This window comes from Urocitellus parryii, chromosome 1 (genome assembly GCF_045843805.1).
Source record: "Urocitellus parryii isolate mUroPar1 chromosome 1, mUroPar1.hap1, whole genome shotgun sequence".
Lineage (NCBI taxonomy): Eukaryota > Metazoa > Chordata > Mammalia > Rodentia > Sciuridae > Urocitellus > Urocitellus parryii.
This window is the reverse complement of record NC_135531.1, coordinates 147,805,493-147,824,638: the sequence shown is the minus strand read 5'-3', so window position 1 is coordinate 147,824,638 and position 19,146 is coordinate 147,805,493. Positions and strand designations below refer to the sequence as shown.

At 42.5% G+C, this 19,146-nt stretch overlaps 1 protein-coding gene across 3 annotated transcripts in view; it reads left to right on the top strand.

The window, feature by feature from the left end:
* Positions 1-12,572: 12,572 nt before the first annotated feature.
* The window catches only part of Atp10b (ATPase phospholipid transporting 10B (putative)), a 110,149-nt gene continuing 103,575 nt past the window's right edge, over positions 12,573-19,146 (top strand). For 2 of the 3 annotated variants that reach the window (XM_077797699.1, XM_026395378.2), the window contains exons 1-2: positions 12,573-12,847; positions 13,775-13,969. In XM_077797699.1, the coding sequence (XP_077653825.1) occupies positions 12,573-12,847; positions 13,775-13,969 (470 nt within the window). Of the gene's footprint in view, positions 12,848-13,774; positions 13,970-14,917; positions 15,304-19,146 lie in introns of those variants that run through there. The other variant, XM_077797701.1, reaches the window with a different exon arrangement.

The window sequence follows — 19,146 nt, the reverse complement described above, 5'->3', positions numbered from 1 at the left end:
CACTCCCAATATTTTTTGTTATACTTCCAAAACCTGTCCCCAAGAAAAGGAAATTTCTATGGGCTCTAAATCCATAACTACAGAGAGCTTCTCCATGGGAATACTGAGGAACTTCACACCTGTGTTGCAGAGAACGACTATGATACACACCCAACCAACCTCCCAGGATTGTTCAGGGGAGAAAACGGGATAATAAGAATGAAGGTTTTGAATTTAAAAAATAATACTAATAAATTGCAAATTTGGGGATTTTGTTCATTGCACAAATCTAGCTTACCTTTGTGCTAGTCATTGTACCTGGGAAGATCTGAAGTGGTGACTGTCCTCACAAGGTGCTGGGGTAGAGTAGGGACTATCCCCCCACAAGCAAAGGGGTAGATTGGTGGCTGCTTCTAAGAGGCCTTAGGGTAGATTGTGGCCTGTAGAAACCCTCAATTCAGGCAAGTCCATAGCTCAATGCACAGAAATAAGAGGTAAAATGGGACAAGGACAGAGTATACATAGCACATGCCCCTCTCAACTATATACTTCAGAGGTCCAGGAAGCCTTTCTGGGGGAGGTAACCTCTGCGTCTTAAAGAATGCACAGAAATTAGCTAAGTATTTGGGGAAGGGGAGAGGGGTAGAGAGTGCTGGAGTCAGTGGTATGACAGAGAAAAATGACAGAAAAGAAAATTTACCTATGACTAGAGGATGAAGGGGCCCAACAAGATGGCATCAGTGAGAGAGGTGAGTGAGTTCACAGAAGAGCTACAGGCTCTGTCAAAATGTTGTTCCTTATTCGAGGAAAACGGAAACCAGGAAAAGGTTGTAAACAAGGTGGTGGCACTCGTGGGTTTACAGTTTGACAGTGCCTTTCTGGATTCACTGTGGAAAACAGATTGGGAGAAACATTGGAAGCCAGGGATAGAACATGAAGTCATTTGAGTAAACCAAGACATGAGAAGGGTTGGTAGCACTGGCCCAGAGAAAAATGGAAAGGACTTAAAGTTTATGGTTTAAAATCAATAGGACTTGATGAAACACTTGGGGGAGAGAGGATAGGTTTGGGCAACTAAAAGAATAGTGTTGCCACTCCACGAGGTGGGAATGAGGTGGCAGTGCCGTATGCATGGAGATTAAATCAATCATCTACCTGCAGGCAAACTGAGATTGACATCCTTGGGAGATGTCCTAGTGGCCATGTCCAATGGACAGTTGGATCTTTTCCAGAATTCCTCCCTACTTTGGGCCCAGAACTTGGAAGCCTTTTGGTCTAGTTATTCTATTAATCTAATATAAAAGAGGACAGAGATGAAAATGTTCAGTTTTTTTCTTTGGAACTATGAAAATGTCTGGCCCGAATCACATGTGAGAGGAAACTCAACCTAAACAAATGGAAGTCTCCATTCTTGGAATGAGAAGGAAGGGATCAGCCACTTAGCAAACATGCCCTGTGAGGTCCTTTAGCTTTTATTGAGAGTCGAGGCTGCCATCTGGGGTGGAAATAATCTGCCCCCTGGAAAGGTCCATTAAGCCCTGACTTCACATAGTATGGCTGAGAATGAAACCCGAGATGAAAGTTAGATGCATCTGTGAGCACCTGTCCCAGTTTCCTTATTTTATAGAAGAATGAACTAGGGCCCAAAGAGAAGAATGACTTGCCCAGGGTCACACAACTGATTAATAGGGTGTATGCGCTCACGTTATTCTGCCCTGTAAGGTCTACATGAGATCAAGGTGAACCTTAATCCCATATCCTCATGAAACCCCAATGCTGTTTCCCCCACAGCTTCTGTAATTCCTCAGGACATGTGTTTCTCCCAGTTATCTCTGGTTCTAATTTCTAGCATTTGCTATTTCTTGTTTTTCTTTCTTGTGGCTTTTCTTTTATCTTCTTCCATGTCACTGAGCTGGGAATAATTCCTCCTCCTTGACTTAGAGACCTCTATCCCCAGTCATGTGAAACCAAACAGAGCAACTCTGTTTTAAAGTTTTAATAACAATTTTAAAGTAACATGGAAGGACATTATAATTCTGTGTCTCATATTTTAAGTGGATATTTCACTTCTTTAAAAAAAAAATTCCCCTGTCTCTTCTTCCAATAGATAAACTGCTATGATCCAAATCACTATTTTTACAATTATTTTTCCAAATTCTCCTTCCCTCTCCCTTAATTCTGTCCCCTTGTCTTTCATCCCAATTGCTGATCAGAGCATATTCCTTCCTGAAAGAAATTCTAGGAGCCGTTACTCTTTTGAGTTTTTCTTACTCCCCTTTGCAAATCTGGTCTCATCACTTTGCACTAAACCAGGTGCCCAGTTATTTTGAATTTAACAAATCTCCCAAGTTTCTCAGGTCCTGCTCCCTGTCTCCACTTAGCTCTAACATTTCTGGGCTTTATGTCAGCAATGTAACTTGGCACCATGCATATGATTGAGTGCAGCGAATCAAGTCCGTCAATATGTACTATTATCTGTTAACTGCCTTCAGCCTTATGGACTTTGGACAACTTTCTTCACCCTTCAGATCAACACTGATGTATTCCAGCTTCTGCAAGCAATTCATTCACTTTTAATTAGACCCCACTTAATTATTTTGACTACAAACCAAAAGAATCTATAAAACAACTTTTAAGTGAAAACACATTTCTTGCCTGGAGGGATATTAAAAATGAAATCATGCATCTCATTTTACTTGTCTCTTAGAAAAGATTGCCTGCCTTTGTCATTTCCTTTCCCAGATCTTTTTCACTGGAAAGATACCTGGGAAATCATTCTCGAAACAGGGAAGAAAATGGGAATAGGTAATTCAGCTTTCAATAGAAAAGAAAGGTAACGCATATTAAGTGGAGTCTCTTCAGGTTTGCTGTGTGGCCACCCCTACTTTACTGTGAGGTAGGGGCTGCTCAACACTGAAAGCTTCCCACCTCCACACCTAGAGCTTCTGCTGCAGGGGGTCTGACATGATGCGATGTTCCCAGTTACCCATCTGGCCTGCTCTGGATACCCAACACTTCAAATCACTAAATGGTTACTTGCACTTCTTCAGGTTGCCTTCTTAATTATCCATGCTTTCTTCCATCTCTCTTTCTTGTGCCTACCATCTTCTCTTTAATTCCCCATTGAAAGCCTGTCCAGTGACCTTTTCATGTGTGTATCATCTCTCCAGTCATTTTACCAGGACAGGAACTCTGCACTACTGATCTTCTTTTCCACATCTCACTGACGACCCCACTCTTAGTTCTAGGCTCCTTTAACCTCAACAGTATTTTCCAAACTTCAGAGCTCCAAGATAATTTTTTTTTTGTTATCAAAGAATTCACAACCTTCACCCAAGAGTAGCTATTTTAGTTTTCATGGAGTAAGAAAATACAGAAATCGGAATTTCTACCATGAAATTGGCAATCCCTTTAAGTTTGTCATGTATTGCAACAGGATCTACTACACTTAAAAATACTGGCTCACATAGCAAATATTGCCCTCCTGCCTGGCAAACACCTAATATGTGGCCTAGGGTGTATCTAGCAGACCATGAGTGAAACAGGTAAAGAGAAGATTGTATCCTGAGGGATTCAGGTCAGAAAAATGAAGGGGAGTCCAACTTGCTTTCCCTTTGAGTTGGTGGCTCACATGACCACCTGAAGGGGGTCAGGAAACTGAACAGGCGGGTGTGAACCTGCCCAAGACTAAGCCTGGGAAGGTTGTGCCCTCGGGCAGCAGAGTGTATGGAGGATTGGCTTCCCAGCTTGCAAGTAGAATTCTTTTTTTTTTTTTTAATACATCATATTTCACAGTTTGATTCAAGTGGGTTATGAACTCCCAATTTTACCCCGTATACAGATTGCTGTATCACATCAGTTACCCTTCCATTGATTGACATATTGCCTTTCTAGTGTCTGATGTATTCTGCTGTCTGTCCTATTCTCTACTATCCCCCCTCCCCTCCCCTCCCCTCCCCTGAGATCCAGACACCTGACAGAGATTAGCAGCTGCCAGGTCCTCAGGCTGTGTTGATCTAATCTCTCCAGAGATGATACCACCTACACACCCTCTAAGCCCCAGTCGCTGGAACTCCCTTATAGAACTCTTCAGCAGCCCACCCTGGGAAGGCATGGATCTGGTCTGTGCCGGTGAAACTCCAACTGACAGCACTTCCCATTCTGTCTTACCTCATACTGGTGAGAAGGGAAGCTGGGAGTTATTTCAACAAGCTCCATTTTAGCCTATTCCAAGTGGCAGCTCAGTGAGTGACACAAGAAGATGAGATTAACAACCCTCAGCACCTGTGCATGCACACACACACACACACACACACACACCTCTCTCTCTCTCTCTCTCTCTCTCTCTCTCTCTCTCTCTCTCTCTCTCAGTACGTAGTCTAAGAAGAAATGGAAAGGACAGTTGGGCAGAGGCAGTAACCATCCATTCCTATCAGTAGTTGATCACCTCAGTGGAGATAATTCTTTTTTTTCATTTAGAATCTTTTTGGTGTGTGTTTTGCTTGCTGTGCTGATTGGTTTGTAGACATATATGCATATATGTTTCCTCTTTCTCATTTTTAGCATTTATTAATATAGTTATTCTTCCTTGTCTTTTAAGGGTTAGGGTTTGGGATTGTTTATTTTGACGTTGGGTTTGATTTCCTTTTGTTCTTTCTCTGCTTTAAAATCATCACTTGCTAAATCTCTTCTACATTCTCTGTTCATATCTTGACCTTTTAAGCTCTCCTACCTTCCTATACCTTTTCTTTTCTCTTAATGAACTGCATTTTTACCACTTTAGAACTATTTGGTTTATGTTCCACTGTTCATAGTGTTGCAATTATTACTGCCGTGGATGACATAGTTGACACCTATTATTTGCTTTAATGCCAGATATAGTTTAAAGTTACTTATTGGTTTTGCTGTTGGCAATTACCTCACCATTTCTGCTTCTGTGGCAATTAGTGTTGTGCATGTCATAACAGGCACCGGATACCTAATGATGTGTATTCTTTGCAGCAGTTACAGCTATTATTTCCCCTTTTCTGTGAGTTGCTGGGAATCTACAGGGACACTACAAGTTCACAGGGTAGAGATGGTGCTGCTGAACTAAACCAGCCAAAAGATACTGCACCTTGTTCCACTTACAAGTTAGCAATGCTCAAATTTCAGTTACACTTGAAAACATATAAGAGACCAAGAAATCCAAACTTATAACCAGGCCCCATGGTAGGAATGGCTAGGGATGGACCACAGTTCCCACTCACAAACTCCCATTACTACAGCAAAAACAGAGAGCTAACACAAGGGCTGTGGATGCCACACCTCTGAGGGGGATTCGATATAAATCACTCCAGGACACTTTAGAAAGAGAAGGCTGTGCCCTAAAAAAAAAAAGTCCCACATATAAGAGTGGAAGAGAAATTCATCCCAGGAGATGCATAAAACCTAACAAGGGAATACAAGAAATATGAAAAAAGAAACAAGGTAACAAAACACCTCCTAAAGTTCATAATTGCCCAGCAACTGACTCCAAAGATCTTGAAGTAGAGAAAATATTAGATAAAGAAATGAATAGTTACAAAGATGACCAATGAATTCCAAAAGAATACAGAATGAATCAAGGAAGTTAGTATATAATATAAATAAGAAATTCAATAGGGAAAATAGAGATGTTTAAAAAGAAACAGAAATCTTGGCACTGAAAGACATAATAAGTCAAACATTCAGTTTTAAAGTCTCTCTAATAGACTAGACCTTGCTGAAGATAGTCTCAAAGCTAGAATACAAAGTGGTTAACCTTGAACATTCAGACCGTATTAATGGGAAATAAGTAACCGTGATCTGAATACACAGAACTATGGAACAATAAGACCAAATTTAAGAAGCAATGGAATTGAAGAGGGTTGTTAGACACAGGTTAATGGAATGAATAACCTCTTTGGGGAAATAATCACACAATTTCTTCCAACCTTGAGAATGAGCTAGACATCCAGTGCAATTAGATGAGAAAGGAAATATAAGGGATAAAAATAGAAAAGAAAGAGGTCAAAGTATCGCTGTTTGCAGACGATATGAGCCCATATTTAGACGGCTAGCGCTAATAATCAAATCAGCAAAGTAGCAGGTTACAAAATCAACAGCTTTTCTACATACCAATAATGAATCTTCTGAGAAAGAAATCAAGAAAACAATTCCATTCACAATAACTTAAATAATGATATACATAGAAATAAATCTAACCAAAGCAGTTCAAAGATCTCTATGATAAAACTACAGGACATTGAAGAAAGAAATGGAAAAAGACACAAGAAGATGAAAAGACCTCCCGTGTTCGTGGAGAGGCAGAATTCATATTGTTAAAATGGCCATACTACTAAAAGTAAGATACAGAGTCAATGCAACACCCTTCAAAATACCAATGATATTCTTCACAGAACTAGAAAAAAAACTAGTCCTAAAATTCATTTGGAAGGATAGAAAAACCCAGAATAGTCAGAGAAATTCTAAGCCAAAAAAGCAATGCTGGAGGTATCACAATACCTGACTTCAAATTAGACTACAGAACTATAGTAATAAAAACTTCATGGTACTGGCATCAAAAACAGATTTGTAGACTAATGATACAGAATAGAAAGCTCTGAGGCAAACCCACACAGAGGCAGTCATCTCATCCTTGACAAAGGCACCAAAATATACATCCGAGAAAAGACGGCCTTTTTAACAAAAAAGTGCTGGGAAAACTGTAGAAGAATGAGACTAGAGGCTCACTTCTCACCCTCCACAAAATTCAACTCAAAATGGATCAAAGATCTAGAAATTAGACCAGATCTAGAAATTAGACTATGAAACTCCTACAAGAAAACAGGGTCAACATGCCAACATATAAGCACAGGCAATGACTTTCTCAATAGGAACCATAAAGCTTGGGAAATAATGCCAAAGGTGAATGATGGAATGGTATCAAATTAAAAAGCTACTACTGCACAGCAGAGGAAACAAGAAGTTGGAGAGCCTACAGGATAAGAGAAAATCTTTGCTAGTTACTCTTCTGACAAAAGATTTATATCCAGAATATATAAAGAAGTTAAAAAAAACACCAAAAAATCCAATTAAAAAGGGGGAAGTAAACTAAATATACTTCTCAAAAGAAGAAATACAAATGGCCAACAGATATATGAAAAAAATGTTCAACCTCATTAGCATTTAGGGAAATGCAAATCAAAACCACACTGAGTTTTCATCTCTCACTAGTGAAAATGGCAGTCATCAAGAATACAAATAATAATAATACATAATGAAGAGGATGTGCAAAAAGGAACACTTTTACATTACTGGTGGGATTGTCAATTTGTACAACCACTGTGAAAATCAGCATGGGTATTTCAAAAAGCCTAGGTATGAAGCCATTATTTGACCCAGATTTTCCTCTCCTTGGTATTTATCCTGAAGAATAGTTATCATACTACAGTCATACATGCATACCCATGTTTATAGCAGAACAATTTACAGTAGCTAAACCAGCCTAGATATCTATCAACCAAAGAATAAAGAAACTGTGGTATATATACACAATATGGTTTTATTCAGCCAAAAAGTAAGATGAAATGATGTCATTTGCAGAATAATGGATGCAATTTGAGAACATTATGTTAAGAAAAAGAAGCCAAACTCAGAAGGTCCTATCAGGGACCCAGATGGGAATTACCCTGCTTTGCTCATCACCTAATGTCCAGAACTTGTTTCACAGCCTCTTCCTACCAACAAGGGATGTTGGGAATCTGTGGGAAGTACTAAAAGTATTAGAAGACAATTGACTATCTCTGTCAGGACCCAGATTGAAAGGCATTTTTTTTTTTGGAAGAGTTGGGCATAGGATTAATCCAGTGAGGTCTACTGGGCACTGTTATAATAGCCCCTACTAGCAGAAAGTACTTTTTATTAATGCCAAAACTACTTTTTTATTAATACAAAGTACTTCCTATTGGCAATTCCTATTTAAAATATATATATCAAGCTTCTTAGTTTCAGATATCGAAGCTCTTAGCACAAAGCTAACATTAGCACAAAATCAACATTTAAGCTTTTAAGAGGCAATTTGATTTAAATAAAGTATAACTGCATTTAATTAAACACCTATTTGGGTGTGGTAAAAATTGGGAATGTGATTCAAGAGTGGTCACCACTTGAGGAAGATTGATAGAATTCACCAATTCAAGGAAGTGCCAACTTCAGGTCATTTCTTCCAAGATGGTTATTGTGCATTTATTGTCTAGTAGTAGAAAATTCTTCGTGAGATTTACACATTTTGTCCTGAGGATAGATTACTTTAAAAATTCCATGGTTAATTGATGACCAAGCTTTATTAGATTCTAATTAATTCTAATATCAGGGTAATATGCTGGTTGTCAATGGAAATTTCCAACAGGGTCTCAAGAGTGTGCTCAAGTAAGTCACTAAATGTGTTTCCATCAATCACAGAGAGCCCTCAGGGAAGGCTAAACCTACTGATTACTCACTGGAAGTCTCAGAGCAAGGTGCTTCCCAAAAATTGATGGGCAAAATATCCACCCATCATACAAGCAAGCTTAGAAAATATCTTCTTAAAATCGTGATAAAAGAGATAAAACTAGTTAAAATCCTGATAAAACTGGTTTTCCTAAACCAGTTAGCATCTAATAAAACCAGTGCAAAGAACAATAACAATTTAAAAACAAAAAAAAAAAAATCTAAGTATAGATCTTGACTGCATAGTATCCCCCCCACCTCCACCCACCATGGCCCATAGTCCTGCCTAACTGAATCACAGGTTTTTTAGAGAATTGGTCTGCTGAATCTTGCTTCCCCTAGCTCATTCCCTGATCTCAGCTCAAGCCCCACCTCCTCAGGGACAAACCCAACCCCACTGAAATGTAATCGCATTGCCACCTGCTCTCCTTTGTGATAGGGTTGGTGAGTATCTGTTCATCTCTCCAAGTGTGCATTTAAAATCTCTCAGTCACACCCAAGTAAGCTCCTAAGGAGAGAGATCCCTGTGTAATGTTTACAGCTCTTGTACAACAGAAGGATTCAATATGTATTTATTGATCTGGTGAATACTGTTTAATTGGCCCTTTGCCCATAAAAATGGAATTTGCTAATGATGGGATTTATTTGGATTCATTAAAAAGAGGAAGGAACTGACTGGATGGGGGCATGGTTAAGAAAGTTTGGGAATGACAATGAGTTTCCTTAAAAAAAAAAAATAGGATATTAAGCTAATGGCAAACCTCATAAAAATGCCCCCTATAATCTAGAGGACATCCTGGCAAGAGGAAAGTCATGTTAGGGTACTTGTGAGGGTTGCCAAGGTGATCTGAGTGTGACTTAGCAAAGCTAGGCAATCCTGACGTCCTCTCTTAGTGGGAGCTGTGGTTTCAGGAAAAAGCAGGGTGAGACAGACTGCAATAGGAAGGACCTTGGGCGGCTCTTCCAGGTGCAGTCATAAAACACACCTCCGAGAAAAGAATCGTGAAGTGCCCTGTGTTCCTGTCCCACTGTTGGCAGGAAGCACTTTATGTAGAGGAGAGCGGGCAGTGGGTGGAGGGCTGCCTCCCCGCCCCAACCTTGGTCCCTCCACCCATTCCTACCTGCTTTGCCAGCATAATGCATGGAGTCCACAGATGACACCATGTCACTTTCTGCCTAAAACACTTGAGAAGCCCCCACACACACACTGCCTCTCAGCATAAGAGCTTTAACAGGCCCTCTGTCCCTGCTCTGCCTCTCCAGTGTCAACTCTTGCTGGCCTCTGTGCCCCAGTTCCATGTCTTCCATGGGGTACTCCTATGGACTTCTTGCTGTTTCTACTACTGGTTCATCTACCTAGAACACCTTTCCCCAGCCTCTCTGCTAGCTCTTCTGTGGTCTTCAGGTAACTGTTTGAAGAAGTATTCCTTTTCCCAGGAAGAGTCCCCCGATTCTTCCACTCTGTGCATGAGTGTGTGTGTGAGCATGCGTGTACGCCCACACCCACACTCATATTCAAACACACACTTTTTTTTTCCTGAATCTTTGAGACAATTTTCCCTTTACCCTAACTACTTTAGGATACATTCCCTAAGAACAAGATTTTTTAAAAAAATTATCTACCCTATTATCACAAAATTCAGAAAATATGACATTATTAAAATACTTTATCTAAGACTGGGGATGTAGCTCAGTGGTAGAATGCATTCCTAGCATGCCTAAGGCCCTGGGTTCGATCTTTAGTCCCACACACACAAAAAAATTACACACACACACACACACAGAAACACAAATACCCACAAAGGCCTAATTTTTAAGTTCCTATCCAAATCTCATCTACTGTGTAATAAAGCCCTCTGTACCTATTTATCTCTCCTCTAGTCTAGGGTGCAATTCAAATCACAGATGATATTCCATTCTTATGTCTTTTTAAGCTTCCTTCCATCAAACAATTTCTTTACCTTTTTGTCTCAAAAAGCACAGGCCAATTATTTTGTAGAGTAACCTATAATTTGAGGTTTGTTATTGTTCCTGCCAAAATGAGGTCACATTCTTCTCAGCACGTCCTGTCAAGAGGCACAAGAGGTCAGCTCATCCCGATATTGGTGATACTTGCTTTGCCTTCTTGATTTGCTTGGTGTCCTCCAGATTTCACCACACCAGGATGATTATTTTTACCATTGGAATTCATGATTGGGAAGGATTCTTTGAAAATATGAAAATACCTAGTTCCTCATCAAACTAGATGCAAGGATTTGACACCTTTCTTACAGTCGCTTCGTTTTTACAGAAGCTTATTTTACGTTGTTAGAAAGAATGTGATTATGATAAATGGGCATTTAAACCACCCCTCGAAAATACCTTCATCTCCTGTATCAATTTAATCTCTTCATTTAAAAAGATGTTAGCAGCTAAAAATGAGAAAAGTTTGATGTGTATGGCCTTAGCCAAGGCAAAAATTTCTCATTTGTATTTTCAACTCTATTTGTGAATTATCTTTTCATCTCCTTTTCCTTTGCAATAAAAAAAAAGAATCCATGAAGGGGGCATATTTTCTTATAATGAGAAAGAAGATGTGTGATATTATTTCTGGCTTGCTGAATGTCATAATATTGCTTTTGGTCATGTTATGATGGGCACCTGTAATTGCATTTATTTTTTTCATGCTTGCTACAAGGGCTTGCTAAGACTCTGAAAAGCTTCCAACAAACAGCCCTGGGGTCATGGATTAAAAATCATTTGGGTTGATTAAAGCTATGAGGAGAATTATGATGAGGTTCTGATCATATGGGCATCAAGAAGATAAAATATTACCATTCAAACTGGAAATGGAACATTTTTTTCCTAAGTGATAATATTTACAATGACAGGCTGGGGCCATTCAGATTAAGATTAATAATACCTGCCACTTACTCATTCACTTACTCAAAAGAGAATCATCCTCTGAGCTTACTAAGTGGGAACAACAATTATACACCACTTCTAACTTTGCAAACTGAATCTTTGAATAATGTATTTCTGAGTCTTTTTTTTTTTTTTTTTTGCTGCTAGGGGTGCTTAACCACTGAAGCCCCATCTCCAGCCCTTTCTTATATTTTATTTAGAGACAGGGTCTCACTTAGTTGCTCAGGACCTCACTAAATTGCTGAGGCCGACTTTGATCCTCCTGTCTCAGCCTCCTGAGCCGCTGGGATTACAGGCATGTGCCACCATGTTGACCTGTATTTCTGAGTCTTAAAGCAACATTTGGCCATGAGGACACTTGCGGCTTCTTTACTCATAAGTTCTATTAAAACCATTCAGGAAGCCGAAGAGCCTAGGTGGACCACATTCCTCCTCCATCTGAGAAAAGCATCACTGTGCCAAGGGCTCAGGTTCAGAAACCACCAGGTGGAGTTGGGGAGGAAGGAGGGCATGACCATCTACCACCAGCCACCAGCTGATGTCCGAGACTCCAGCAGCCATCAGCACGGCCATGCCACCTCTAGCACCTGTGGAAAAGCCTCCCTGTGCCATTCTCCCCACCATTAGAGGTTCTGAACACTGCTGAGCTTTTCTGAAATGTCATGACTATCAGAAAATTTCAGAACCAAAAAAATCCTAAAGAAAAAAAATACCTTTCCCTTTGTTTTAAAAGGTGTCGACAGTCTTTTCTGTCTTCTGCAATGTGTTCCTTTCAAAGTTCCCACGAGAAGGTACAGTAAGAATAGTCTTTCTCGGTTTTCAGTAAGGAAAGAAGAGGTGGGCAAGGTGGAGGTGGACAGTTCAGCCTCAGGCATCAACCAGCTCTAGGATTCTCACCTCCAGGGCTGAGCTCATGAGCCCAACACCTGGGCTTTTCCCCTCAGTGTCACCAACTGTGTCATTAACACCTCTCACTCCCCTTAATGGCTTCCAAAATGCTTACCACAGCTCAGTTGTATCAAATTTTCCATGTGATTCTGTTTAACGACACTCATCCTAGAAGGCATGGATTATAGGGAGCAATCCTACAGCTTAGGACCCCAGCATCTACCTTGCATGGACAAAGGGATGGGCTGGCATGACACCTGCTTCTCTTGATACTGATGACCTCACATGTCTGCTTTCAGACCTTCGCTGGAATGGCCCTCTCCGTGGACTCATCTTGGCCCAGGTGGCGGTGGCGAGTCCCAGACGGCTTCCCGGAGTCTCCATCAGAGACCACGGCACTGCTCCCTCCAGAGAGGGGGAGGCAGAACCCGAGCCTGCCGCAGCAGCGGGTTGTGGTCCCCAACAACAGCCTTTGCCACCAGGATTGGGAAAAGGTCTCCAGGAGATACTCGGGCAACAGAATCTGCACGACCAAATACAGCCTCCTCACCTTCCTGCCCCGGAATCTCTGTGAGCAGTTTCACAGGTACACAGCCACTTGTCCAAAGAGCACCTGTTTTAACCAGGTGTTTGCCCCTGAGATGAACTTAGATGGTGCTTTCTGGGGCCACCTCTCCCTGAATACCCTAATGCAGGTGCCTAGAGAAGATTTCTTCATTAAATATTTATTAGGTCCCATGTTGAGCACTTTTGAGGTACATGAGAAAAAAAGAGACCAAACTCATGAGTGTGTTCTCTAGTGAAAGAGACACTAATTTCTAAGTTATGTAACAAAATAAAATTACCACTAGAATAAATTACTTTCCAAGAGAGGTATATGGTGATATTTGAGGGAAATTGGACCTAGTTAAGGATCAGAAGAAACTTCCCTGAGGAAGTCGCAATTGAAATGTAAGCTGAAGGGGAGAAAATGTATTAACTGAGTGGAAAGAAGCAGGTAGAAGTCAGGGGAGGGAGCAGAAGAGTGTTTCAGCAGATAGACCTGCACATGCAGAGGCACTGTGGGAAGAGGACATAGGATGTGCTTGAAAACTTTGAAAACGTAAGCCACTCTTCTGAGATAAGGTATGAAAAATCATCACTGGTTATAAATCAAAAGGTGGTCTTGGGAATCATCCTAAATTTTATAATTATTATAAACTGCCATTTGTGGAGTAACTACTATGCTCTGGAGCACTCTATATCCTAAGAAATATTTGAGTATGTAACATTTATAAGAGCTTTCTAAGGTCAAAAGTACTACTCTCCACACAGTACATAAGCAAAAATAAGATCAGGTGGTTAATCAACAAGGAAACAATAGGAATAGCATTTATACCTAGATCAGTTGGCTTCAAAGCCCTACCATGGAAAGTAGAGGTCATTTCTGTCCATCCGGGCCAAGAGTAGGAAGAAACAGGAAAGGGAGATTTTCCTCTGCAGCCTTCACTCACACCTGGCTTGCCCCTTGCAGAGGGGCCAACCTCTACTTCCTGTTCCTGGTGATTCTGAACTGGGTGCCCTCCCTGGAGGTCTTCCACAGAGAGATCACCATGCTCCCCCTGGCCATCGTGCTGCTCATCATCATGGTCAAGGACGGCATGGAGGACCTCAAGAGACACCGCTTTGATAGAGAGATAAACCACTCCAGCGTCAGAATATATGAAGGGTAAGGGAAACTTGCTTCTCTTTTCTCCCTTGCAATCGGGTTATACAAACTTTTCAGTAGGTTCCAAGAATTGGTCTCTTTCCCTACATGATATTTTCTTACATTCATTTAATTCAGTGATTCTCAAGAGGAGGCAATTGAACCCCCCAAGTAGCATCTGTTATTGGGAGATATTTGGGGCTGTCATACTGGGAGGGAGAGAACTACTGGGATCTACCGAAAAGAATCAGAGGGTGCCGGTGAGTACCCTACAACTCCCAGGACAACCCCCACCCACAGTGAAAAATTATTATCTGGTCAAAAAGGTCAACAGTGCTAGTGTTGAGAAAACTTAATGTAACTTAGAAAAGCACAAGTGGTTGCATTATTAAGAGTTGGGGGGAAGGCTGGGGTTGTGGCTCAGTGGTAGAGCTCTTGCTTCACACGTGTGAGGCACTGGGTTCGATCCTCAGCACCACATGAAAACAAATAGACACTGAGTTCATCCACAATTTAAGAAAAAAAGAGTGGGTTGGAAACCAAAAGTTTAAACTCAGTGAAGACGGGATCATCTCAGGAGACAGTTCAGGAGAAACCCTTCGGAAGGTGTTGAGTAATTTCTCCCAACCAAGAAAATGCCATCTCTAAAGGCTCAGAATAAAACTGTTTGCTTTTAGAATTGAACAGGTAGGTTTTAGGACCCAGAGCCAGTGCACCTGTTGCTGGCTGCCCTGGATGAAATAGGAAGACACCTGCTGGTGACGTCCACATTCCAACAGGTGGGGTGTCCAAGAGTAGAAGGAAGTGGCCTGCTGGGTACACACCCATTCCCTGAAGGCTCCTGGCTTGTCCTGGCTCTCTCCTGGCTGGTTATTTTGAGTCTTCCTTTCTGAAAGAAGAGGAGAAGTTCTCAGCCGAGCAGGCTAGTGGATGGAATTATGAGGATTGGAGAGGCAGGGCGGCACGGAGATGAGAAAGGAGGGGAGGAAAAGGCGGAAGAGGAAAGACGACAAGAGGCGTGTGGTGGTCTCCAACCTGCCCTTTGAGGGATGGTCGCTCAGGGAGAACCCCAACCAACAGTACTGTGGGAACCAGATCAAGACCAGCAAGTACACGGCGCTGTCCTTCATCCCCAAAAACGTCTTTGAGCAGCTGCACCGGTTTGCCAACCTCTACTTTGTGGGCATCGTGATTCTGAATTTCATCCCCGTGGTCAGTGCTTTTCAGCCTGGGTTGAGCGTGATTCCAGTCTGCGTCATCTTGGCGGTCACTGCCATCAAAGATGCTTGGGAGGACCTCCGCAGGTACCAGTCGGATAAAGTGATCAATAACCAAGAGTGCTTCGTCTACAGCAGGTAAAGCAAACAACCCGGGAGGTCCTGCCGGCCCCCGGTGTGATCCTTAAGAGTTGGGGGCTGGGGTTGTGGCTTCTGCCACTCCAGCTGGGGCCAGTAGAAGGCTGGTGAGGGGAGCTCTCGTTGGATCTCAGTGCTCAGTTCCCTGGAGTGAGGATTATAGTCTGAAACCCAAAGGGGGCAAGTCAGTCGGAGGTCTTCATTATGGAGCATTTTCTTAACTGTTTTCAAATTGATCCAACATTTAAGAATTTTGTGTGAATTGTAGCTCCTTTTTCATCTGGTGTGGCCATAGGCCCATTTGAGTGTGTCTGGGGACCTTGAAGGGAGGAACTCTGACTTTTCCTAAGGGAAGTAGTCCTCAGAAAGCCTTGTGTTAGGAGAACCAGGACCAGAGAACACTGCCTGGGCTGAACACTACCTACATGACTTTTTTTATGCAAGTAAGGTGACCTCTCCTAGCCTCGATTTTCCACTTGTAAAACTGGAGCCATTCTTCTGGTTGTCATAGGAGTTGCACAAGATAATCTCTAGAGAAAGTGCTTAGCATTATGCCTGACCTGATATGCAATAAATGATCAATAAGTGCAAGTTGCAATTATGGTTAGAATGTGCAATTTGTATTTCCCCCAGCACTAAAACTGTCCTTGAATGTCCTTTCTGATGTTTCCTGACAGAGACTGCAGGTCACCTTCTGGCCACATGATTTAGTGTCACTTGCTACATATTACAAAGCTTCTATTGGGCGAGGGACCACCTTGGGCTAGGAGGATAAGACACACTCCTGCTGGACAAGGGAAGGAGGCAGAGTTAGAGCGAGTCATGACTTCATGACCACCTATGTGGCTCTTAAGGAAGTATGGGAGTTGTACCTGGGCTTGCTAAGAGACAGGGTCCACGTGCACCAGCAGTCAGCAGCCTCAGTTGATTGGCCAGAAGAGGAGGGCTAGGCTCCCTGCAGAGAAGGAAAGCACCCACCTCTCCCAAGAGCAGCTTGGGTCTCTCTCACTGCCTCTGACCTGATCAACCCCTTTCAGGAGAAAGGGCACAGCTGCTGGCCCCTGCTGGGATGATGGGACCAGCTCCTGGGGGCTATGTGCTCTCCAGCCAGGAATAGCCACTAATCCTCAAGGGGGGGTTCTCTTCCCCAGGAGGATGAAGCGGCCAGCTCAGAGCTGGCTGGCAAAAGGGTGGATGAGAGAAACTCCCCTCGAAAAGCTGTAGCTGGGGAAGCCTCCCAGGAGGGGATCTAGTACAGGGACTTGTTTGTCACCAAAGAACCCTTAAGTGAAATCTCACTCTCATCTGGGAGCGGCAAGTGAGCTTCTGCCTCTTTGCTGGATGGGCCTCAATTCTATGTGCAGAAAAACTAAGCTGAGGGGTTTGGGGGTTTTTTAATTTTTATATTTTTTAGTTGTTGATGGACCTTTGTTTGTTTATATGTGGTGCTGAGGATGGAACCCAGGGCCTCACACATACTAGGCAAGCGCTCTAACACTGAGCCACAACCCCAGCCCCATAACCGGAGGGTTTTAATTCTTTTTCCAACCAAACCTAATTGTTTTGCATGTTGGGAGCACACTGGTCACCTAGAAATGAGAAGCACATGTCCCTTTCCTGTGAGTGAGGACACTGTAAAAAGAGGAAAATTAAGGGCCAGCTGCAAGGCCTTTGTTGGAAGCGGCAGATTTTAAGATGCATTATTTTTCTTTGGGTACTAGTCCCCCTGGGACCTCTCTCCTGTCATTTTTACCCCCCCAGGAAATTGGCTTCTTGGTGTGAACCAAGGAACTGGATCCTTAGGAAAGTGAGTGGGCTGCAGAAAGCCTGGTCCTGTTCTCCTTGCTCTGCCAGAATGTCCCAGAATAAGGAGCCTCTTCTTGGGGATCGTCTCATGCTCACCTGTGCTAGGAGCTGGACCCACCTGGACCAGCCTGCTATTATTCTGTTCTCAAAACAGCTTTCAGGGAACATCAGAAAAACAGGATGATAAAAATCTCAGGAGGAAAAAAAAAAGACGTTAGTCCAACAGCTCTGTGTGAAGAGGGAACAACAAGGGTCCTGAGGGCAGTATTCAGTAAAATAATAATGGCAGAGATGGTCTCTGAAAAGATAGCCAAAAAATGGATGCTGGCCCTCACGCCTTGTAGACGAAGAAAAGACCCACAAGTAAAGAACCTGTTCCTTCTCTGTTTAACTCAGGGTTGCTCCAAACTGATTGGACTTTGGACCTATTTCTTCATATCTAACTTTGGGTAATTTAACTTTCTCAGTGATAACAAGATTACTGACTACAAGGGCAAATGGGGAATTAAATAAGATGGACTAGTTATAAAAAGTAAAGCAATATTCCTCCTGTCCTGGTACCGCAGATGGCATCTGTGTTGGGAGGTAACAGGGAACAGTGGGGACTGAGGATCACTGGAAGCCGAGAATTCATCCCAGGAAGCAGAGCTGGCCTTTAGCCAGGGGAAAAGAGAGGCGTAGTATTGCCAGATTATCTGAGCTTTATGCAGGGAGCTAGAAACTGATATTTTTGTCTGAAATACCTGATTGTTCAGTGTTGGCAACTGATACTTCAAACACTGCAGATCCATTTTATGAGACCTAGTGTTCTATTATTCTGCCTATGGAACCCATAATTTGCAACCTATTCCAGTAAACTGGAGTTTCTGCGAAAGAACCATCCCTCTCCTGAGGTTCATCAATGAAGAAGGCTCTTTAGACACAGAAGAAGGGCTTGATGTTAAGGTGAGAAGCAGACCTGGGAGTCAGGGGCCTGTACTCTGGCATGGATTGGCAATCCTAACAGCCAGGAAGCTCACCTACATCTCTGGATCTCAGTCTCCATTTTTGTAAAACTTGGTAGACACACTAGATCCAGTCCTTTGAGGTGCATTATGAAAGAAGAGAACCCACAGCCAATTTAACTGGGGTAATAGTACACGCGTGATGCTTGAGTCTTGATGCACATTAATATGAAAAGGTTCTGACCACCCTAAGTATTCGGCCCAGTTTTGTTTAACTCGGCTGTGTCAGTTGAGATGTTCCCCCCTGCAAGTAGCAGAAACCTCAATTCAGATTTAAGCAAAATACTTGTTACTTAAGTTACTACAGAAGTCCTGAGGTATGCAAGCAGTCGGCATGGCTCCTTCAGCAATCCAGATCCAGTCTCTGCCATCCTTTTAATTCAGTCTCCTTCTATGTCCTCTTCACCCTCTGACTTGCTTCATGGCAGTGAGATGGCTGCAGCAGGGCCAGCCCTCACAACATGTGGTAACCCAGGAAGGAAGGAAAGATACTTCTGATGACCCTCTTAGAAGGTCGAGGAAGCTTCCTTCATAAACCTGCCTCATCTCTCAGTGGCCCCCAGGGGTCCTATGCCCACCCATGATCTAACCCTTAGGGAAAGGAGCTGGGAGTGTGGAAATGAGGTGCCTCCGGAGCCACAGCGCTTCTCCCCAGCACCCAGCATGAGGTAAAACCCAAGTGAAAAGAGAAGAAATGATTTCTAAGAGAAGGGGGACAGATGTTGCGGGGATCACCTCTATGTCCTCTCCACTGTCACTTTAAAGAGGTTTTTGAATGTAGATTCTTTTTTTTTTCAAATTTATTATTATTTTTTTGAATGTAGATTCTTTATAAATTGCTTTTCACCGATGAACAGGAACCTGCCCACTTTGGGACATTCTGTACCATTCTGCATCATTCTGCCCCTACAAATTCTTCTAACTAGAAAGGACTGAGTCTACCAAAGACCCTGAAATGAGAAGCTAGGAATCTACCTGACCATTAGCCATCTTGACTGACAGGTGTCAAAGGGCAGATCTAGGACACGTGATG